Source organism: Melanotaenia boesemani, chromosome 13 (genome assembly GCF_017639745.1).
Source record: "Melanotaenia boesemani isolate fMelBoe1 chromosome 13, fMelBoe1.pri, whole genome shotgun sequence".
Classification (NCBI taxonomy): Eukaryota; Metazoa; Chordata; class Actinopteri; order Atheriniformes; family Melanotaeniidae; genus Melanotaenia; species Melanotaenia boesemani.
The window spans coordinates 3,730,397-3,755,473 of record NC_055694.1 but is presented as its reverse complement, the minus strand read 5'-3'; the positions used below and the strand labels follow the sequence as shown (position 1 = coordinate 3,755,473).

The 25,077-nt window shown below is 40.2% G+C and overlaps 1 protein-coding gene across 1 annotated transcript; it reads right to left on the bottom strand.

Annotated features, from left to right (window-relative positions):
* LOC121652314 (cryptochrome-1-like) lies at positions 1 to 24,870 on the bottom strand. Its single transcript, XM_042005035.1, has 15 exons — positions 24,707 to 24,870; positions 22,115 to 22,278; positions 13,736 to 13,844; positions 12,597 to 12,739; positions 12,338 to 12,522; positions 10,321 to 10,409; positions 9,639 to 9,779; positions 8,260 to 8,571; positions 8,024 to 8,175; positions 3,818 to 4,020; positions 2,929 to 3,036; positions 2,687 to 2,836; positions 1,534 to 1,614; positions 1,174 to 1,304; positions 1 to 137 (listed from the first exon to the last, which is right to left on the bottom strand). The coding sequence occupies exons 2-15, from the start codon at positions 22,270 to 22,272 to the stop codon at positions 129 to 131; spliced, it is 1,971 nt and encodes a 656-aa protein (XP_041860969.1). The 5' UTR covers positions 22,273 to 22,278; positions 24,707 to 24,870; the 3' UTR covers positions 1 to 128.
* Positions 24,871 to 25,077: the final 207 nt, after the last annotated feature.

Genomic DNA, 25,077 nt, shown 5'->3' with positions numbered 1-25,077 from the left:
AGGTTTTAATTGCACTGTGTTGGAGCAGCTGCAGGTGATCTGGAGCGCAGGTGTCAGGCTTCCCTTGGTCTGCTGGCTGGAAGGCGACATCCTTACATGGATTCAGGGGGTTGTTGTCTCCACCTGCTCTAGATTGTCTGCAGGAGGAATGGAAAAGGATACAGTGAGACAGGTTTTAGTTTTTATCTTCAAGCATAGTTCCCTGTTTATGTGAATCCCTGTTTTGCATGGTCGAAGTCCTGAATTCAAACATCTGCTTTGTTTTCCTTATTGTCAGCAGTTTGATGACAGGCTGACATTTACATAGCCGACTCTGTCTGCTGTCCATAAACTGTGCAACAATGAAATTATTTACTTTGGAGTGGGAGAGGAAGGTTATTTAAACTAAAGAGTCCATTTCTTGTATTGTCTCATCAAAGGTTAACTAAGGGATTAAAAAAAACAAACATTTAACATTAGTTCTGTCTGTAACAGGACACAGCATGAAAGCAGCGGAGACATTTATAAATTATTACATGTAGAAAACAGCATAGGCGGGAGGGAACAATATACCGATGGTGGCTGATTAGTTTCCTATGAAAATACGCACATGGAGACGATGACGTAAGATTGTGTGTTGATTTGTGTTTATCTGCTTTCAGAGCTCATCCATAAAACATGTCAAATGTTTGCTGACTCCACATAAGTAAAGGGTACGTAGTAAACAACATTCACTTTTATACACAATATTTTCTGAAAAATGATTTGTGAAGTGGTTCATGACAGGATTTTTTTTCCTCACGTGTCTATGAATGTAAGTTGTGACTTATATAAGTTATATATATTATATATTAAGTATAATAATATATAGTTCAGAGAAAAGGACAAATATTGTACAGGAAAGCCTGTTTTTAACTGTACTTATGCATATTTAAAAGAAATTAATAATAATGTAAGCATTTGAGTAGATAGATAGATACATAGACAGACAGACAGATAGACAGATAGAAATAAAAGAAATTATATTAAATTCAATTTCAACTTAAATAAATCTCAGTTTTTCTATCTATGCCAGATTTTATTTTTTTTTATATATCCAAGTTTTCTTTTGGGATCTATTGGCCATGAAAAAACTACAGGAACCTTGGACTTGATAGAAAAACAAACTGGTTTGATAACTAGAACAAACCTGACCTCTGCACTCTGCCTCTGCATTTTATGCACAGAACAGGATGCTGGATCTTCTTCCCCCGACTCTCCACGTTCCGACTCACGTTCCCGCTTTCCTGTGATGTTGCCCCTGGTGAGCAGGAGTCCTGAATGTCCTGGAAGACAACAAGAGGGTCATCAGAAAGACAATCAGCAGGATGTAGAAGTGAGCAGAGGTGAAATGATCCACGTTCACAGCCTAAAGCCCAGAGACAGTGTGGCGCTGTCGCCCCCTTGTGGAAGCACCTTAACTTACAAGAACCGAAACATCTTTACAACAACTCTTTAATGACTCTTAAATGACAAACTCAGCAGCCTATAAAGACCTTCTCATCTGCTTCGTACCTGGGTGTTGAGGCACAGCAAACTCGTGGTAGAGTCGGCTGCTGGTGATGGTCTTGCTGGCATCTGGCACTGAGTGGTATCCTGCAGACATGGCATTCAATTTAGCACCAAAAACACCAGGAAAAACGCAGCTCTTTGCCCCGGTGTAAGATAGCTCTGTGTGTAAAGGCATAACTAGTACTTCTAGTACACTGTGTTTCAAAGTATTGTCCATAATTTTCATTTCTCCTAAATAATTAATGCAAAAGAGTGAACTAACTTTTTTAATCATCCAAAATTATATTAGGTTATATCATAAGTTTCATTTCACTAAAAACACATTAAACAAGACTTTTTTTTCTAGATCCAGTTCCATGTTAACATAGGAGCCTTCCTTTGATAACACCTTTACAAGTATATCATCCACTGAACGTGGAAGTCCAGCAGTAGCTTTAAAAGAAGTCTGAGAGACTCTGCCTCTCTGAAATGCTCCTTTTATAACCAGTCAAGTTACTGACATGTTGCCAGTTAATCTGATTAGTTACAAATGATCCTCCAGCTGTTTTTGATTTGTACCAGTTACTATTCCAGACACTGTGAGTGTCAGTGGCAAATCAAATGGACTCTTTCTGGATGCTCCATGTCGAAGCTAATGGTTTCACAAACAGTAGCACATGGAGTGAGTGTTGTGGAAGGTAACGAGAGGAGCGATGTAAACTATGACTGATCTGTTAGAAACTGCTTTTAGGAACTGACAAGCCACACTAGAAAATAAAACACTAATTTGGGTAGAATTTATTAAAAGTTCTAGCTAAAGAAATAGCTTCAAACTTTTCCAAAGGATTGTTAAAATTCCATTTCATCTCTAGTCTTTAGGCTGCAGGGGTTACAAAGACGCTATTATAGCAAAAGGTACAAAGTTCAAGTCTGTGCATACTAGAACTCTGTATGAGAAAACATCAAAGTTTTACTTATGTTCGATCATATCCTCATCACAATATCTAACAGTGTTATTGCATATCCTAGTTTTTCCTGATATCCTGCAGCCTTAGAATAAAATATGGGTTGATGACATGTGCAAATCATTTATTTGTGTTTTTATTTACATTATTTACACGCCTGTTTCTTCGTAAGAAGGTGAGTAAAAAGTGAGGGGTTAGTTGTGAGGATTTACCATGCTGCTGCTGGGGTTGGTTCTGCGGCACGGCTGGAAGTCGCTGCTGTTGTCGGACATTGCTCGGCCTGGTCTGTTCCTCAACAAAGTTGAGCAGGATGCTTCCACTGTTGTTACTCGTGGCAACCGAGCTTCCCGACACTCCAGGCACTGATAAAAAGAGAGAAAGGATTTGTCTGGTTAGACCTGATGTAAATTGCCTAACCAGGATAACGAGCAATCCTAACTTTAAAACTGCTCACAGTGTGAGTTGTTGTTGTTATTGGTCCCTGGCTGTTGCTCTCCAGGAGAGTAGGCCATGATTCCTCCATTCCCATTTCCATTGGTGGATGGGACTGATGCTAACAGGCCTAAAAAGCAGAAACATGTAAAAATACATTTTTATGTACTGTGAAGAATTAAGGTTTTATTTCAAGACAAATTCTCCAGAAAGCAAACATGGCACCACCCTGCAACTGCAGTTCTGAGCAGATGTTGGCCATGTTAGGAATAACAAGTTAACATGATCATCTCTTAGGAAAGAAAACGTGAGTTTGTGCAGGTTTTCTAAAACAGTGCATTATAATTGGTGGCTTTTTACATTTTATTTTTGTACTATGAGACTAAATTATCTGAATTCTTGTCAGCCTTAGCGGTGATGCTAACATGCTAACACAGCCTGAAATTTCATATGAACTGAAAAGAAAAGCACCTTATTTACATACATGTGGGTTTTTCACCAGAATACAAGGTATGACGTTACTGTTTAAAAGCTGCCTTTCGGTTTTGTTCCTTAGTTTTCTAAAATATGCAAATCAATTGTAGAATGCTATCACGCTAACACTAACAACATGTTAGAAGGTTTTTTAAGATGCGAGTGGATACAGGAGAGGATGGAGAACTTAGGGGAAGAAATAATCTGGCTCATGTCTTTTGTTCTAATTAGGGTGACGGTTTCAGATCCACCTTGCTTGCATCACGTTGGACTCCATTTCCTCTAGAACTACCTTAATTCTTGATGTCATAGATGGAACAAGGTGTTGGAAACCTTCCTCGTACGTTTTGCTCCATACTGACATGACATCACACAGTTGCTGCAGATTTTTGGTGATCTGCAAATGTTAAGACTGAATGTTAAGAATTGCGTGGTACCTAGTCCTCTGTATCGGCTCAGCTGCTGGTAGATCTGCTTCATCCTCTCGATGTTGAGCCGGCTTGCCTCCGCGTGGTGCACCATGGGCTTTGGGTAATGGATGCCTATTATACACTTGGCTGCCGCCTGCACGGACTCTGGGGCGTTCCAGGGGTCGTAGATGTACTTAGCAGGAAAACCTCGGAGGACAGGTAAGTATCGTCTGGAAGCACAGGAAAACATTAGATGCGCTGTCTTGTGCGGACGGGTAAAAATAAGGGATGGGAGTGATGCAAGGATGCAAAAGCCATTAGAAAAAAATAATAAAAATGTATCTTATGGTTTATAAAAATAAAACAGATTTAGATATACTTATAAAAATGTGTAATAGTTCCACCATTGGGTTTTTAGGATGCATTTGAAATTCAGTACATCTGTATTATTTTTATGATGGTGTTGCTGTAACATGGTATAACATCATACAGTTATCGTTATATCTTTGCAGCCCAAGTATGTAACTAATAAAAACATGCTTGTCTTCAGCAATTCATGCTCATGTGTACTATGGAAAAGAGCTGCAACAAAATGAGAAGTACAAACAACCACAACACTGCACATATGGCTACATTACATGAGAGTATGAGTACAAAATCTCTGCTCTTCAGGTCTGAGACTCTTTAATGGACTTAGAGATTCTGGCACTGAGCTGAGTTACCATCGCAGTGCACGGTGAAGACTAGAAGTGCCAAACATGATGGGAAACGAGGGCTGTGGTCCCAAACAACATTTACTGTCAGCAGCCACTCCACAGACAAAAAAGTGTCATCCTCCAAACAGCTGAGGCCAATAAAGAAGTCAGCATCTCACAGTACCAGTTCCTGAGGCTGTCGTGGATTTTCTCCGTGTGACAAAGAGAAGCCACCTACCTACTCCACTTGGTCCGACCTTACCTAGTCCGAGGAGGGGAGACAGACAGGAGAGAGGAGGGGGGCGAGTGGAACTGTGGGAAGCAGCATAGTGCAGCGCTGAGAGGCACAGAGAGAGAGGGGTGGGGACCCGTGTGCCGCGGCCTTGTTGGACCGACACGCACACACATGATGGACGCCGCTCTGGTTGCTACGGAGACTGCACCATCGCTAGAGAGATCGCTGCCGATTGGGTCGATGATGCTAGGAGACGTCTACTGTAACACGCGGTTAGAAAGCAGAGTGTATTGACCCCACCCACCCACCCAACCTGACCAGAGCAGGGGTACAGTGGAACCATCTGCCATCGAGAAATCTGTTAATGCTGTGCAGAAATAAAAAGTTCCCAACGGACTTCCCTGTCGGATTTCTGCTCGTCTCGCTCTTTAAATCAGCTGCAGCTGCTAAAAACAAACAAATAAAAACTTTCAATCTAAGCATTAGTGGGTATTTTCTACTACACCCACTGAACTTTAATTTATTCTGCAAATTGAAGCTTAAATCTGCTTGGAACAGCCCTGAAAAGCTGCTTGTCGATGACAGAAGTCTTCCATTATACCTCACAGCTCCAGCCGTCACCCTCCCACCCTCCCTCCAACTTCTCCCTCCCCCCCATCCCCCATGATCAGACAGCGGTGGACTGAGAAAAGAGCTCAAGCCTGCTCCCTGTGTCCCCCAGACTGTGGTGGTTAACTTTTAAGTGGTTAACGGGCCAGACGCCCCCCTGCTGACTGTCATCTCCCACAGCCACAGCGTCTCACTCTGGGCTGGCCCACTAGGGAGCCCCCTCATTTCAACAAAAAAGACCACAACCCTTTTGCCAGGAAGATCCGCGACCTGCTGGAAGCAAGCGGTGCCTCAGAAGCAGCGGGTGGTGCTGAGCGGGTGCACAGATGCAAGCTACAAAGAAATATTTATTCTTCTTTAACATGTTTTTATAAAGTTTCTGATCACTAGGTGGGATTGTGTGACATTAAAACATAAATATCTTGAGTACAATACCTTCATGATACACAGAATTTCTTGGAATTAAGTGCAAGTAAATGCACCACTTCTATCAGACCTGCTGCTGTTTAAAATTTACTTTACCAGTAATAATAACAGAGAAATGCATCAAAGGAATTTATTACTAAAATATACCTCACAAGGAAATGACGTGATGATCGTTAACACCTGAACGCCTAACTTTATTATCTCAAATATTAAATTAACTTTAAATATAGAAAAAAATCTATATAAATGAATATAAAAACAAATGCATAAATAATATAAAGCGAATTAAAATAAATACATTATTCAAATCAAAACAAATATCAAATAAAAAAAGACAGCAAGTAGCTTGATCAAATAAATCAAATCAAAGTGTTAAAGTAGCATTTACTGAATTAATGCACATATGAATGTGCATGATATCATTGATATTGTGAAAATGAGTAAAAAATAAACAATTGGTAAAGATATAGTGACTATTTGTATATCATTGCATGTGTAAATTTCTTTCTATCTATTATTATTATTATTATTATTCTTATTATTGATTTAGTGATGGGAATTAACTTTATTAAATAAGTGTTGATAGCGTTACAGTTGGATTCGGTGGAATTACTGATGTGTGCGTGTTTTCATTGATGTATTGTGGTTGTTTGTATTTTACATTGTTGGCTAACTTTCTGATATCGAGCTGGAGACCAGGAGGAATCAGCATCCAAATAAACATTAAACTGAATGAAGTCATGGTGGACACTTTCCACTGGATGATAGTTGGTAGGAAGTTAATTGTGAGTTTTTAATTATCGTTTTTCTAATTTCAGTAACTAAACCTGCAGTAATCTCACAAAAGTTGTTCTCTGTTGGTTTCCTGTTGGTCATTATTTTATGAAGTATGAAATATGGACACAGCTGCTATAAACTGGACTAATGTGGATCTTATAATGGATTTGTTTTAATTGGATTATGACTGGGCTATAATTAAACAGTGTGTGAAAGAGCATGAACTTCTGCCTCAACAGTGTATGTGTGCATGTACGTCTACCTACGTCAGCCAGTCGCTGCTCTGGGCCCACCTGAACCGACAGGGCTGCATTCACATACGCAGAGCACCACTGAACATTTCACAAAGGGCGGGATGAGGGGCTTTGCCCAGCGCCTGGACAATGGACCGGCTCGCGTGGCACAGCACAGGTAACGAGTACCGGCGCCAACCGTGCAACACTGCGATGGCAGAGCTACAGCTGGTCCAACGCCTCTCCTCGCTACCCTCTGGGGAATGTTTCATAGCACTCTACCTAACGAACGCAGGCCAGGCGTCTGCATTTCCCTACCAAGAGGTCAGAATCCCTTTTGACGAAATGAGACGCTACCGAGTAACAAACCTGCCCAGAGGGTGCTGCTGGGGCGCGAGCAAGTCCCGTCCCTCAGGGTTGCACAAGTAAATAAGAACAAAAAAGCCACCGATTTCTCAACTCCAGGCCCAGCTTCCATCCAAGGCAGCCCTGGCTGGAGGCCCGGGGCTGCACATGGGTGGAGGGGTGCGTGAGAACGGCCAGTCACCTTAAAAGCAATCAGCTACAATCTACAAAGGGGAGAGGGATAGCTGAACTTTTCCCCCAATCCCCCAAAAACAGATGAGCCAAAAACACAAACACAGAGCCACATCCAGAGAAGAAGAAGAATTAATCTATGCCTCTGCATGTAGAAGCTATCTGCTGGTAACAGGAATATACCTGAAGACGTGTATGTGCACACAATCACCAAACATTCACAGACAGTTAAAAGGCACGCAGAGAGGTACACTGTGGAAATTACAACAGGCATGCCTGATCCTAAAAACTAAAGTGCTGTGGAACAGACAAGAAAAAGAAATGATGGGCAAGAAAAAAGGAGTGAAAGGATGCTCCTTCTCTTTCATTCACTCACCCAGAGATCTGGAGGTCCCCTTTATCCCTCCATCTCTCCATCCCTGCAACCTGAGATCCCTGCAAAGGGTTTGTGCTGGTGTGTAAATGTGTGTGTGAAGCTGTGGTGAAACACCGACTCAGAAGGGTCCATCAGTGCTGCTCCAACTCTTTTGATTTATTATGAATTCTCCTTCTAAAACCTGAATCTGCTTCATTTTGTTTATAAACATGTGGGCAGAAGCCACACCTGAACGTTTCTGGGTATGTGCAGTCCAGAGAGAGACGGAGGGAACGAGGGCGCCGTCCAGATCGGAAGGATCAGCTGTTGGTCACCAAGGGTGGCGATGCCAGGAAATGTACCCACCTGATGAAGTCCCCGTTGGGGTCGGTGCGCCGGCCGAAGCCCACGGGGCAGTAGCAATGGAAAAACTGCTGAAAAAACGAACTGCAGGACAACCACATCCAGCTGCCTGCGTTCACACTCCAGTCTGCGTCCAGCAGCAGCTCCTCGAAAACCTGCAGCGGCACCAGAAGCCTGTCAATATCTGACAGCTGATGCAGACCTTACACTTACCCAGAACCTTCCCTGTGCACCCTCACCTTCATCCCTTCCTCCCAGCTGATCCACAGGTCACCTCTGGTGAGGAAGCAGGCCACAGCATGCCTGGCGAGGTGATGGATCCAGCCCTCCTGCCTCAGCTGAGTCATGATGGCGTCTATCCAGGGAAAGCCTGTCTTAGCTTCGGCCCACTTGGCGAGAGCTTCGGGATTTTTGTCCCAAGGGATGCGGACGCAGATGGGATTTCCTTCCATCTTGTCGAAGCGCGGGTTGTTGGTCGCTGCTGTGTAGAAAAACTCCCGCCACAGTAACTGGCCATAGAGGGAGAGCGGAGGAGAGCTGTTCTTCTTCACCTGTTCGCATCCAAACAGCACGAAACAGGAAACATCAGGTTACTTTATAGAAAATAGCTGAAGGTTTTCTGAATGATGCTGAACTTCATTATGTAGAAGGTGACTTCAACACAACACTGTCAGCAATGTGGACTTTGAATGCTTGGGGTTAAAAAATGAATAAAAATATAGGTGATGAAAATGCATGTTTGTTTTTTTTAAACAAGAGTTAAAATGTATGCGAATTGTAAAATAAAACTAATAAATGATCGGTTCATTTAACTGATGTAAACAGCCACGATACAACCTCGTTTAATCATTTGTGCCGAGTTAAAATACAAAATCTGAATCCTTTAATTATCTGAGGAAGCTTTCCAAAAGAGCAATAAGAAGAAAATAGATTACAAAATAAAATAAATCAACAAAAATGATTTTAAGTAAATAATGTAAGGGATTAAATTCATGTGAATTAAAAGGAAGAATCATTTAACCTTTGACTCATTTGCCTGCTCAAATTAAACTGTAGAAGAGAAAGTCCCATTCCTTAAACACAAGTTTAAGAGTTTCTAGTTTATATTTGCTTCACTTTATCAGAGTTGGCCTCTGCAGAGACAATGTTCATATATTGGTCTATAATTCAAGAGATTTAGAGCTGCAGCTGCATCATTGTTTATTTATTCATGTTGAGGCAAGCCTGTTTTTTTCCTCTTTGTGCTATCTTCATTTATTCGTCACCAGGACCAAGTGATTCTTCGCTATGACTTCAAATTTATTCAGACAGACCTTGTTGCTGCAGAGACATACTGATAGGCTGAAAAACAGGCACAGAGCTCATAGATTTAAGCGTTAAAAGGTCATTAGTTTTGACTAGAACTAGAAAATATGACCACATTTCCACTATTTCAGACTGACTCATTGTCTAGCAGTGGTTTTAAGAATGGATTTAAAGGTTTTGAATGAGAAACCTCCACATGTTTTTCTCAGAGTTTATTTTTGTATTGTGCAGTTATCTACTGTTGCTGTTAGTATGTCATGAGGCATTGTGGCCTTTTAGCTGCTGAGCCACCTGGGAACTGTTGAAGGCTCACCTTGCGGTAGAGGTCAGTGAGTTTGAAGTAGAAGAGGCGACAGGAGAGGCAGCCGAAGCGAAGGTAAGGGCTGAGGCCTGTTGGACTGGCCAGCAGCGAGTTGGCATTCATCCTGGGACGCTCAAAGTTGGCCACCCAAGCCTGAAAACAGAGATGAGGACACATGAGGAGATGGCATAAACACAAGAACAAAAAAAAGATAACCAGCAGCATCACACCACCGTCACAGACCTGGTTCTGATAAGTTCTGTGAAGAAAGGCGGATTCAGGGCGAGGATGTGGATGCTACAAGGTTTTTTTTCTTACAACATACAATTTTTTTAAGCCAATTTACTGCATTAATTTTTCTCTCAGTTTGTGGAAAATGTTAACACACAGTCAAGAATGGGGGGAAAAAAAATCACAAAACTCCAGTTAAATGCAATGCAACCTGAATAATTTTTAAAACTACTGTGATGCATGATTTTGGTCATAGCCAGCTTGTGAGTGGATATCATGTAGTTACTGTGTTTTCTTTGTAAAAGACATAATTTGGTTAAAATAATTTTTCTTACAGTGTTCTGTTAATTAATCTCAAATAAGCTGTCCTGAAAAAGGTTCAATCCATTTCTCTCATTTTTGTGAAAAACCAAACACACATGGTCTCTGGTGCTGCCCAGCAGACAGGAGATGCAGTACTGACCTTTCTCTCCAGATGGCGCTCTATCCTGGTCAGAGCTTCAGTCTCTCCTCCAGGCCACACGGCTGACGGCAGGCCTTCTGTGTCAAAGCCTGCAAACACTCATCTCAGTCACTTCCTCTTCCCCATAAACACCATCCAAATATCCACACGTTCAGTTAAACAAAAGGAAACGCTGAATAATAACTGTTGAATATAAAAGCTGAGTCATGTTAGTGATGTTGTTGTCATTATTATCATATTATTATTACTTATAAGCTCCATTATAACATTGTTTGTTGTTTAGGATGGAACTGATATAAGCTGAGTACTGTGGTCATCATCATCAATATTATATTATACATATAAAACAGATGAAGATTCTAACAGGGATTTCTACTGGGACTAACTCAGAATACGACCTGATTCTGGTTAAAATGAACAGAAATTCTGTTTTTCCATTCACAGTTTATTTTAAAAGTTTAAGCAGCAGCACCCAGGCTGAGAGTGAATGAACGGCAGCTTTCTGAATGGAAACAAGACATCTGGCCTGAGCCAGGATAAGACGAGAACCCTGCTGCCGGGGTATTTTGGGAGGTAAATAACAGCTTGTGTGGAGTGAAACCAGACATCTGCACTAATGTATTTAGAGTTAAACCTTCAGTTTCTCCCATGTTAGTAAAAGAACTCCACAGGTGTAAAGGCAGATGGCTCCAGAGAAGTTAATTGTATGAATGGACTGTAACAGTCTGTGAATGGAAACAAGACATCTGGAGGGTAACTCAAAGAAGGTAAACCTGATTAATCTAATTGGAAGGATTTACAAGAGATATACCTTTAAATAGAGACACTTAACTGAGAGTTTGAGGAGAGTTTATGCACAAAGTTTTTATTGTGGAAGAGATTTTTGTTGCCAGCTCTTATTTAGGTCACACAAAACTAAACTTATTTTAGTTTTTTTTTAACTGTTTGTTTATTTATCCCTTTGGAGGATAAGATATTTAAGTATCTAAACCATCAGGTAATCTAAAGGGTTGAGCCACATGCAGCTGGGTTTACTTTTCTAGAACTGTACGTCTCCATTAGCACAAATAATCTGCCAGGAAAAATCCTGAATAAGTGCTGTGGTACCAGGCAGGCAGGAAAGTGGATGAACAGATGCAGAACTGCATTCATTTCTAAGAAGTCCACGTGTTGTCTTAAGATCAGAAGGAACGAGAACAACCCCTGGCTAGAATTATATAAGCAGCACACGTACAGGATGCTCAATGAGATGCTTTATAACAGGAAAAAACAGAAGATATTTGGTTTATGACACAAAACTCTCTTTGTTTTCTGTCCTTGGAAAATTTTCCTTAAAAGAAAGAATACATTTGTTGTATTTTTGGTAATTTTTTTATAAGGTAAGAAAAAAATACTGGTCAACACTGCCCCAGTGGTTTGTGGTGGTACGGCTCGGTTTAATACGTTCAAAAATGGACCAAATTAGGCAATTAATGGGCACAGAAAATGGACGAAAAGCTCTGTATTCGTAGTCTTCATAGAGCTTAACTGAGCCTTAATCCTGCAGCTTGTCGTTACTTATTCCGAATCTGAGGTCGCAGAACCGAACTAGGGAAAACCAGAGCCCGTAAAGTCCTAAACAAACAACTTCGTCCTAAAAAACGACTTCAGATTGATGGAATGAGGAAAACATTTTCCACTGCCACATGACACCATCGCCTATGGATGAGTCGATGGAAGGAATACAGCTAAATTTGCATCCTGGTGAGTTCATGATGTTTCCAGGGGTTTCTGTAACATTTTTAATCACTTCCAACACAATCAAACCTAAAAGCTCGCTTAAAACATGGATCAAACTTCACAGCAAAGCTTGTCTGATCTTTTTATCACATTCATTTAAAAGAGACACTTCAAATTCCTCTTTGCTAAAAGATGGAAGTACTTCTGTCATAATTCTGGGATGTTTAGCTGCTGCAGCCTTCAGGTCGTGATTTCTGCTGATATGGACATGTACATGTGAGTGGGGTGGTGTTCTCACCCAGCTCCTCCAGGGACGGGACCCCATACTTTTCCCCGTGGTCCTCAGAGATGGGCGTGACACAGCGGCCCATGAATGTGTCTGATAACGTCTCCACAGGCATCTCAGGTGGGTCCAAGCGACTGATGAGGGTCTGGAAACGCTTGTAGGTGAGCGGAGGCTGTCCACCATTTAGCTCAATGATCCTAGAGAAGCAGGTTAGTAATTAAGTGTGGTGTAAACTCCTCTTCAGCTATGCTTGTGTGTGTGCTGGTCTCACTTGTCCAGGTCGTAGAGGGTGTGAGAGATCTTGACGATGACCTCCACTCCTGCCTCCATGGCCAGCTTCTTGATGGCAGCGTCTCGCTCCTTCCCGAACGGCTCCGAATCGTACTCGAAGGTCAGCCGGGAAATCTTCCACTCCTGAGACACAGACGCAGAGTTAAACCCAACATCAGCAGGTGCTGAAACCTTCAAATGATTTTTAATTTACAGAAACATCTCTCTCTGTGGAACTGCTGCTCTAACGGAGACCTGGAGACACTCCAGGAGGAACATGGGAAAAAAAGAGGGACAAGTTGCTCTATAGTTTATATCTCTCCAACTTTAGTTTGTATTATGAAGCAAGTCAGTTCAGGTGATCAGGATTACTACACACATGTGAAAATGTACATGTATGTACATTTAAAATAACTTTTACAAATTGCGTGTGTAATACTGGATTTACCAATATTAGATGATTTTCTAGATCCACTGCCATTTGTGGGTTGAAAATAATGTATAAAGATGTCAAACAAATAAAATATGTAAGTATATATATATATATATATATATATATATATATATATATATATATATATATATATTTATATTATGTGTAAATAAAAAATAAAAATTAAATTTGGAAAGAAAAATAAAAACTTGATTAATACCCAAGGATATTGCTATATTATATTTGCATATAGGAAAACAAATATTATATAATATATATATATTTAAAAAAATATCTGAAATTAATACATTTTATAAATAATTTTTAAATAAAAATATATCATTTATTCAATAAATTTATATTACTTTAATTTAGAAAACATATTTTATATAAAATATATAATAAAATATCAATAAAATGAATAGACATAAAATATGTAAATAAATAAATTATATAAATGTGTAAAATATCTTTTTTTTTTTTTCCTCCAGAAGTTTCCGGTTGTTCATGTTTTCTAAAAGGATAAATAAATGTCAACATCCTGATTACATATTTGTATTTCTTTGCACTAAAATAAAGAAAAATAGAGTTTTCTTTATTTACAGGTTATTATGCTTAGATCTTACTGGTCCAGCCAGTCATTTTTTCCCTACCTACAGACCGAACAAGGCTGAAAACAAGTTTGAGAACCACCGCTCGATGCTGACCTTAAAGAGCCGCGGGAAAACATTGGCTGGTTGGCCCCTGATGACAAAAAGGCGAGAGTTGAGCTTCCGGAGGTTTGCATCTAGATCCTCTAAACACTGGAGGAGAAACCTGAAGAGGAAAAACAAAAAGGAAACACAAAGTCACGGAAGAGATTAAACACTTTCCCTTTAGTTCTGGTTCATGGTATGGTTTTTATTCTAGAACTTTGTCTTTTACTCCTGCTTTAGCTTTACTTTAGTGTTTGTTTTACACTTTATTACTGATGTTCAGCACTTGTTTCAGCTGTTGTTGTGTGTATTTGCTTTATAAATAAAGTTGGTTTGGTTTGCGTGAGCCTTTAATCCGGAGTATTCCTGAGCCTGAACTGCCCTGGAGGACCAGGGTTCACAATTTTGGTTTGAAGCTCTGCAACATTCACAGCATTTTGCTTTATGGAACCAAATTTTACAGCAACAGTCGAACAACAAAACACTTTCCCCGCAATAAAAAAAAGAAAAGAAGCCAGGCTGGAAACTGGACAACGATGACTATCAGATAAACTGGCACCAGAAGGATGGCTTGGTTTTTATATGCAATCAATCAGACATTTATATAGCACTTTTCACACAACTTTGTAGCTCAAAGTGCTTTACAGAAATAACTGAAAAAGAAAAAAGCCAAAATGTCTCTTTCTGTCTCTCTAATGTCGTCCAAGACACCCACAGAGACCATCTGACTGAGCCCAAAGTGTAAAAGTGAACTAAGGAAGCAGCAGGGGTTAAAAATATGTAAAATCCAGAGCTTTTTAATAGAGCTAACCTGAGTCATCCTACAGTTATAGTACAACGTCCTGGACCTTAGTGCATCTTTTAAAAGAACAAGAAGTGACACCACCTGTTCTTAAACAAACTTTTAGCTCCAACTTTTGCATTTCAAACAAAAATACAACTAAAAATCAGTTCTCACCATTCTTTGAACACCCACCTCCACCTCCACCCCGACACCTGGCAGGTGTTTGCTGTTGCCAACGCTAGGTTGCCAACACTATTTACACATGCTGCTATTTTTCCGTCCACAGTGTTCTGCAACCATGGAAAGCAAAACTCTGTATTTTCCACCTGAGTACATGTTGATAATTCTTATATTTGTACTCCATTAGCGTCAAACGTCAGTGGTCTAGCAACAGTGGAACATTCTTCTGTTTTTTTCATGGTGCTTGGTAAACAGCTTTGTAAACTGACCCCAACTGGAGCCTTTATTATCCTTACAAATAACCTCTTTTCTTAACTAATGGCTTTACTTATTATCTATATATGCTAATAAAACTTCAGACATTCAGATTTTTTCATATCAAAAGATTATTGTTGTTTGTTTTTACCTTTTCTTATATGAGCTGGTAAACATCCATTAAACTGCTTAGAATCGCTGCTGCGCTTCACTTTGTTGTGTCTGACCTGCAGGCCTGATAATTAGCAGAATCAGGTGGGATCACAGATGAAACACAGTTGGGAAGCTAAGCAGACAGCCAGGCAGTCACACAAAGTCCTGCTAAGTTTCCTGTCTAACCTCGTTGAGCCAGAGGAGGCATCGCTGATGGGCAAAGCTGCATTTGCTCCCAATCCGCATGCAGACAGAGCTGGATGACTCGCCACGTGTCTGCATGTGCATGAGCTTGACATTGAAAGCCTGCAGGAGTGCTTTCAGTCATTCTGTAGTTCAGATGATTCAGATGATTCGTAGTATTCTGGGATATTTAAACTAGAGCAAAAGATTGACAACTTTAAGGGTTAATTTCTGCTTGATTCATAAACAATGACCCGGTTCTTAAAGAAGTTTTTTCTTTGTAGGACAGGATGTAATTTTGCTTGTTTGTAATGTTTGTTAGTGTCACAAAACCAGGATGTTTAACTACATCTGTAACTGCTGTTTTAAAGCCTTTAATTAAGTGGAGAAATAGTACACATTATTATTTATTTAAGTTTTAATTTAAAAGTCAAGGGTTGGGAGCTGTATTGTGAAGCAGGTCCAACACATTCAGTGGCTTAGCTAACCCGTTACAGCGGTACTATGATGCTACTTATGCTCAGTCAGCCGGTTTTCCATCTCTGGTGTTCATATAACAGACAGAGTCAGCATCAGATGATCAATCATCATCTATTCTCTGGAGTTTTCAGATTAAACACACTCACAGTCCACTACATCAGGTCTACCTTGTTCGTACCGGGTTGGACCCCTTTTTCCTCCAGAGCTGCCTTAATTCTTGATGTGACAGATTCAACAAGGTGTTGGAAACATTCACATTTACAACATACATTTTAATGTGAAGCAGACTTTACATGTTAAAGTTAAAAGGTCTGGTTTGCTTGAGCAGTGCAACACAAACTTGGTCCAGAAAAAAAATGTTTCACCCCCCATGTCAGCGGTTAAAACACATTCAAGTCAGAGAAGCTCAGTTTCTGTGGATGATGTGTGTGTGTGTGTGTGCAGTGTGTGTGTGTTCACACCATCATGACGGGCATGCACACGGAGTTCGTGCTGACATTGTAAGCAGTAGTGCAAACTTCCCTATATGTGACTGTTTTTGTGTTTGTTGCGGGGTTAACCACTTCTTCCTGGTGTCACTGCCTGCACGTTTGTGTGCAGTCGGTGTGTGTGTGTGTGCATGAATTTTTTTTCCTTCATCACACCGTTGTCCTTATATAACCGTTCTGGCCTACATCTGTGAGAGCGGACACACTCAGCTTCGACTGCACCGTAACACAATCCCTTAGCCTAGTAACCTCATTCCAGCCCGCCTGCACACACACACACACACACACACACACACTTATTTTCTCTTTTTGTCAGCTGGATCAGAAAGAATAATTAATAAATGTCAGGTTAAAATTTTGTTCCTACTTTGTTGAAAAATTTCTGTGGTTTGATTCTGATGATTAACCAACTTTTTTAACTGTTATTTGTGCATCTCATGCACAAATAATTGCACAACCTCCCCTCATGGGGCTCTTAACCCTTCATGTTCTATGATTACGCCAGCATGATGAGATCATTTTTCATTTTTAAGTCACCGTAACCCAAAAAAGAAAGTAAAAAAAAGAAAAAAAAACTAGGTCACCTGGTGGTTGCTCTCGGCTCAGTGTTTGGTTTTACAGCCTATTAATGTCAAACAGAGTTAATTTCATGCATCCCAGTGTAAAAGCTGGATGAGCTGGTGTCACTTTTCTTTCTGTTTTCATCACAAGTGGTCGAATCAGCTGATCCTTCTCTAAGAATTTCTTTAATTTGGATTCGATGATTTCTTTTTTTCGACCCAATATGTTAAAAAAAAAAAAAGTAGGTTGAAGTGAACAAATAACCATCAGGTTCTATAGATGAAGTTTGCTGGGAAAAAAGAAAACTTTTATTATTATGTGGTCTAAAAATTCACCTGATCGTCATAATAAAAGCACATTCAGAATGAAATATTTCCTGACTTTGTTTCACATGTTAAAAGATGAAACATGATTTGAGGAGGTAGAGGTTGTTTTCTGAATTTGTTATCCAAATAGAAAATCTTTCTGAAAGCTCGGGGAGCCTCTTCTCTGTGTTTTTACTTTGCAAACTTTAGCTTCTGCATGTTATGTTCAGGACTGCGAATCTGACCTGACCTGGTTTTGTTAAACTGACAGAAATTTTGCCACACTTGTACCATTTTTTATTTGCTTGAAGTGGAAATGAATTTTGTGCACATGAATGGGAAAGGACCAGTGACACAGTTTGGTGATATAAGTTGTCTCTAAACTGATTCCACGGTGTCATCTAATCAACACAACCCAGCACATTTTACCAGACTGAAAAGGGAGAGAATTTATTACATTTATGGGTCAAATTTAACCATTTGGAAGAAAATTGGACAACTTGAGACTCCAAAAATAAACGGTCAATCAATTCCTTTAAAATAAATAAATAGATTAATATTAGCTCCCTGCTGAACCTGAACCGATACCAGACTTCCTTCAAAGAGACCGCTTGGTATAAAAAGCATTGGTACCAAAGTCCTGCATGGAAACGCCGGATAGCTTTGGAGTTCCTAAGAGTTAGTTAGGTACTTCAGGAAATGGTGGCTGTCTTTCCTGGTTCTGGCTCCGATTGAGCTTTTCCTTCCTGGTTTTGGTCCAGATGCAGGTTTTTCTTCCTGGTTCTGGCTCTGAGGTTTTCCTTCCTGGTTTTGGAGTGCCCTGAGATGACCACAAGCTAAACTTAAATGCTTCTATTTAAACCATCTAATGAAAATCTTTTATTAAAAATCTAATGAAAAATTATTTCATAACGATTGTGTTTTTTCTACATTAGATGTGCCGTCCTGTGTCTGCATCGGGCATGGGGCCACGTGTCTGCATCATTTCAGATCATTCCCAGAGGAAAAGAAGATTTTGTAAAAACTCGGCCTTGCATGATGCAGAGCTCTCAGCCTGGCCGGACAGACGCTAACCTTGCTCAGAGAAACCTTCAACGATACTCAGCTCTTGCGTTTTGTTGCAGATAACAAATGACTGGTTTTGTCTTTCACTGCTGATGCTGACGGAAAAGCACCGAACTGTGTGGTTCTCTTATCTTTGCTCTCACCTCCAGTGTGTTCCAGCTACGTCTACCTGCTGGGTAACAGGCCAAAGAGGAAAGCCTCCCAACAAGTAGGTCATGATCACTGAACACTTCACTGACACACTGGCCTATATTTCTTGCAGAGATTATGCTTACTTGTTTTCCTTAAAACGGGAAAATGACGACTTATTCTCACTTTTAAATGCCAGGCTCTGTAATAAGAGATGTATCGCTGCAGTGGGAACACAGCAATAATAATAAAGCTGTAAAAACACAGTAAATATGAATTTATTTATATCAGCTTGAGATATCTGGACTAAAGTTTTGTTTTTTAAATCAAATAACCAGTCCCGATGATGGAGACCTCTCTCATTTCAGCACATGGTTATGCAAAAATGGATTTTACAGTTATTTTGTTTGTAATCATCTCTGACCTTTAGATGGGATGCTTTCAAACATTGAGGATTTAGGTCAGTAAGGGACAGAGGTGCAGTCTAAATGAACAAACAAGGACTTTATTTACAGGCTCTGAGGATCACCAGATAAGTGGAACAATTGTTAAGAGCGTTGTGGCAGTCAGATCCAGTCATTATGTCGTTTTAAATTCCTTATAAAGCCACTAACTAATGAGGCTGCACTTACACAAGCAGGCTGTAAAACATGGAGCTAGAGAAACAAAACGAATGCAGAAATCTTGTTTTTCATTCATTACAGTCATTATTGTTATACTGAAGACAGGAAATAGTTTTTCCACTGAAGTGACTTTAAGTTTCCTCATTCGTGTGTTATATGATGTGACACCTCACACAGCTGGAAAACTTGGCTTGGACTCTTACATTAGCTGCCTTAACATCAATACACCACACAGTAACAGCAAACCACTGTGATCTTCATATAAACCATCAGCTACACAGCAGAACATACAAATAATAGGCAAATTTAGACTAACATCAGAAATTAATGAATAAAACACCCACAGCCCCAACAGATCTATGTGGCATTAACGACACGTTGAGATGATCCATTAAGAGTTTAAATTCCAGTGCAGCAGATGCATGAGCCATTTTAAACTCCTGCTTCAGGTAAAAAATCTGCTAATTGGCTGACAGACTGCAATCACAGAGCTGCAGGTGTCGCCGCAGCTGTGCAGGTTTCAGTGCCACCACCAGAGCCTACATCAGGCTTTAAAGCTGCAGACATTAAGAATAATAAAGCATTTCATTAACAACAATGTATTGCTTTGTGAGTCCTTATGCAGATAGAAATATGTCTATTGGGCCTTTACTGCCTCAGAATCGGCACTTTTTTGTGCCATACGAGTTCCTTTAATCACAATCATAGACTCAACCTAACCTCTAAAGAAATGAACCCTTCCCAGGTGGTAGTCTGGACCAAATGTGCACCACTTCTGGCCCACAAAACACTTGTAGTAATCCATATCCAGGTCAACAACTGACATCTGGACCACATGTGGCCCACAGCAGACTTGAATAATCCAAGCCAGGCTGGGAACTGGCTTCTGGTCCATTTCTGGCCCACCGAAAAGAACCAGAGACGTAACTGAGTCATGAGTGGTTAAAGTGGCCCGGATTTGGCCCAGACATGTCTGCTGTCTGGGTTTTCCTTCTAAAAAGCTCATGAGATGTGCCAACTTTTTTTCTGGAGTCCAGTCAAAGCTCTACAAAGCTTAATTTCATAGTTTCATTTAATTTCATGCCGTTTGCATCAGTTTCAAAACATTTAATAACATGTTCTCTCCAGTAAATTCATTTATTTTACAAAACTATAAAAATCTTTAGAATGAAGAACCTGAAAAAATACATTACTATTTTCATTGTGACATTTATGACTTCTTACAGAAAAATGTGAGACAAGCAAAAACCATTTGTTCCCCCCACTGGCTTCTCTGTGTTAATAACACAAGCAGACAGTAAAAAACATTCAATCCATAAACGACTCAGAAAGTGTTTCAGAGGTGGGGATTAGCTGGCCGACATGTGCGTCACTCGTGTGCATTTCCTGCCAATCGCTTTACACTTTTAGAACCACAATCAGCTGGATGTTACCGGATCACTGCTCTCTAATGTCCACTGTGTTCAACCATGTGCTATCAATAGAAATCAGAAAAAAAAGGTCGATGAGCAGAGAATACTGGAGAAATATCCTCCCTTTGCAGCAGAGTGGGGCTCTTTAAAGACTTCATGCTCACGTGAAGCGACATGAGGCTTCATTTAACCAGATAAAACCCTCTGCAGCGACACAAAAAGTCTTTCACACTTATTATGACCTACTTATGGGCCCACCGACTCCAGCCGTCCAGCCAGACACGGAGCCCTGCCGTCCACCTGCAGACTGACCTCTGCAGTGGGATTATGTGAGGCAGAGATCGGCAGACTTAAACAAAAGGGCACCTTGTGTCTGTGAAACCAGCTGAGCGGGTGGCTTCAGACCCAAGCTGTGGATCCCTGTTTACATTTAATTTTTAAATCTACTAAAGTTACTGTCATGTCCTCTGTGGGGCAGTTTAGGAATTATCAAGATATATTTTTTTCTAATTAAAAGCAAGTTTCTCCACAGGCTAAAGTCATAGACGTAAGATCTCCTCAAGCACCATTTCAGACGTGAACATCCAGGTTGGAGCTTCAGTAGTAGAGAAATGCTGACATCATGCTGCGTTTCAGAGCACTGCAGCTCTATTCTGCTTTTTTCCCTGTTCTCCTTCATTCTGCATGACTCACAGCTTCCTGCATGACTTAATGTCTTCATCTTTATGGCCATACGTAATAAAAACCTCTACAGTTCAGACCCAGCCAAGCAGTTACAGCGTGGAAACATTTCCCGTCAACGCCTAACATCGCAAATTTCAGACAAACCACTTTTGGCCTTTTTTTATTTATTTAATTTATTTATTTGTTTTCATTTACTCTTTAATTCATTATTATTATCGTCATCATCACTAATTTATTTAATAGTATTTTAATAAATTCCAGTTCCTGTCTTTTATATTTTTCCATATTTTATTTGTATTTATTTTGGTTTTATATAATCGTGAAATAAGGATTTGCTCCACAATAATCAGGTTCATGTTCTTGTTGTCTCAGGACATCTAGGAACCTCAGAGAATGTATGCCATTGTCAAACATGTTGTATCTGTTACTACAGCTGAATAAAAACAAAGATCTAAATGTGACTTTTCTATGCTCACCTGTTTTTTTAACAGGAAAACATGTTAACAGAGATTCTATAAACACACGTCACTGGTCACCTTCAGCAACTAAATCATCTGTGAACACTAAAAGAAACCTGCTGTCTTGTTTTATGAACAGTTGAGAAAAAGTAAAAAACATCATTGTCCTGTTTTGGTTTTTCCCTTTTTTTTTTGTTTATTTTTGTTTATGATGTTTTTTCAGCCTTTATAAGGGCTGCTCAGAATCAAAGGTACTGTAAGATTACTGACATCTAGTGGTGAAGATGTGCATAGCAACGACTTCACACAACACAGCTGTGAACGGACATGACTGCAGACACAAACACGAGTGTGTGTTTACATATATAGAAATTTACATTAAATTATTGTTATTATTATGCTTGTATTATTTTTACTTATTTTTATCCTTCATTTAACTGCTCGATAAAACTATTTATTCATTATTCATATGCTTCTTTATTTTATTTTATAACATTTTTTTTCCTCCCTTTTCTTCTTCATGCAGGTTTGCCAGAAATTTGCTACAGGATCCCACGACATGATGAGTGACTGTACAGTGACATTACTTTACATTCTATTAAATACAGAATAGAGCAAACAGCCCTCTTACCTCCACCTGTTGACCCCGACATTGGAAGATCCTGCAAACCACGGGTCCAGGAAGTAAACGCAGCGCACCGTGCCCGCCCCCTGGACCGCATCCCGCAGTGCTGGATTATCATGGAGACGGAGGCCTTTCCGGAACCAGTGGATGGAATTTGGGGCCATCTTGTTCTGAGGAGGAAGCAAAAGATGAAGAAGTTTGTTTAACCAAACAGTGAAGATCTGGAAACGACCGGCTGTGTCCTGCCTCCTTATCAACTTCAATGAAAGCACTCTATGTCCTCAGTACTAAACAGAATGTGATGATGGAGGTTTTTTTTCCACCACTAGTAAAAAACCTGAACAACTCTCAAAGGGAGAGATACTTGATGCGGTTTCAGCTGCCAACAGTGTGGGATGCGCCCAGAATAGAACAAGAGGTTTTGTACTTCTATTATCAGCAGAAGGATTTTTAAGGTTTTATATTTGGGGAGATGCTGAAGGGAATCGAAACTCTACAAACAGAGCAAAATGCCATGTTTTCTATAATCTGGTTAAACGTGGGCTTTGGACCACTAATCAGGGAAAACTTGACCTTACAGAATCACTTCTACTGCAAATTCATGTAAATCAGGTGTTTTTATCATCCCCGTAAAAGATGATCCTCCTCCATCAAGCTAGAGTCAAGGCATGTTTTCAGTTCATTAGCACTGGGCTAAATTTCATAAAACATGGCGAGAGGTGGAGCAGATCCAAACCATCATCCTCAGGGGGAGGGATTAAAACTTATCCATGTCAGCAAATCAAGCCAAAAGTCTTGAAACTGGGTTTGAATCGTAGAGTCCTACCCTAAAACTCTTTTACTTTTCATTATGCTTCTTCTTTATTTTTCTAGTGAATGTGTAATCACGCAAAACTCCACACTTGGACCAGTCTGTTTTTTGTGTTGCAGAAGGAGTTCAGAGCAGATTTATTGGTCAACGCAAAGTCAGACTCAGTCAAATGAAGATGGTAAACTGAACAGCTGATGGCGGTGGAAGACAAACAGGATGCCCCTGACAGACGTGCAAATAGCTAATTCATTAGATGGCAAGCTGACGTTTGGCTGGCTTACAGTGTGTCTGTGTTACTGCCTGAATGACTCACACACTGCTGAAGACCTCGTTGGCCAGCATGTTTCATTCAATGAGCAGAAACAGGGTAATTGCACACGCAGAAATAACCAGAAATCAAATGAGTACACACTTTTTTTGTTTGTTTGCTTACTTTTTGGACAAAAGTACACATCTGGACTTTGTTTCCTGCAGGGCCGGGCTTGAACAGCAGCTTTACGTTGTACTGCAACAGTACTTGAATGAAGCAAGTACCAAGCCAATATTTTTACTCACCGAGCATTTAGAAACCACCAACATGCTTCATAAATTAACATTTATCAGGGCATGGCAGAACATATGCAACATTTCACGGTTTTAAATAAAGTTCAGTGGTTTGGATGCTGATTTTGAACTGAGTGACAAACCAGTACAGAACGTTTTGTAACTGAATGTTCACACAACCTGTTCAGCTGAAACATGAAATTGCCAACTTGCTCTCAGATGGTCATTACATCTCACCTACAGGTGATTAGCCACCGCTTACTGAGGAGTCCTTACAGCTCCAGCATGGACTCAGCCACTTAAAAATAACTCCTAAGAAGTTTTAAACACTCTCTTCTATACAATGCAACACAATTTGATCTGTTTACACGCTGTAAATAATCTTGTACAACATTCAATGCATATTTGAAAGACTATTGGACTACAGTCCACCTGTATGATTGACAAATTGATTAATTAAATAGCAGATACAAATGTAGGTACTCAGATGTGAGGGAGAACATTAAAACGAAGACATAAACACACACACACACACACACAAAGGTAAAAACAGCTGTGATGTCTTGTGAAAAATCTTTCATCGAGGACAGAACAGGACAGGACAGTACAGGACAGGACAGGACAGGACAGGACAGGACAGGGCAGGACAGGACAGGACAGGGCAGGACCTGACTGGGGGACCATAGATGGTTCTGGTAAACTGGCATGATGCCACAGTTACATTTTAGTTTTGTAAAATAATAAGAAGAATATTTTCACATCTGCAGAGTGGCATTAAACATCAAGTCACCCACCACAAAAATCCTCTCTACTCCAGTGTACTTCACAATTAATCACACATTTTTAAAATGATAAAAATCTTCTAAATTTTTCATTTTTGAAATAATTTCGTTTTATTCTATTTGTCAGGTCGCTGCTGAGGCTCGCAGGACTTCTCCAAATGAAAATTAGGTCACGGCGTCTCTTTTGTGTGGGGGCCTGATATCCTGGTGTCCATCTCACAAAAAGCCACAAACTGCACAAATAAAAACAAGCTTCTCGTTTTAAGCTGACCTATATATGCCAAATAGATGCAAAAAACGTTAAACTACCTGGAAGTTTAAGCCCTCGGTTAAAGAAACATCTATGAAACAAAACGGGGTCACCAGAGCGCTGCTTATGTAACTAATAGCGCTGTTTATAGAAGTAAAGCTAGTTTCCCTCTAACCTAAAACACTAAAAGCAGCCAGAAAGCTTCCTCTTACCTTGTGTTGGCTCACCAGAGGTGATGTCTATGTCAAACCCAAAGCAAAGAGCATTTCTTCCCTCGGTGTGAGTGAGCGGGGAAGCGATACACGCAGGGTACGTGCCGGTAACCACTGTCCACAATCCCTCTTGAGTCCCAGTACCTGGTGTACCCTGCTGCTCCAGTTTGTTTCATAAGAGTTTGGAACACTGCGCATGTTCCGTGTTCTTATCGCTGCCCCATGTTGCATTCAGGATCCATCGGTTAAAAAGAAACAACCAACTGCTTATTGTTTGAGAATCCTCTCCTCGGAGCAGTTCACGAGATTGATTGTTAAAGATGGTGATAAAACTGACAGATTATCTATATATTACATTAGCAAATTTAATT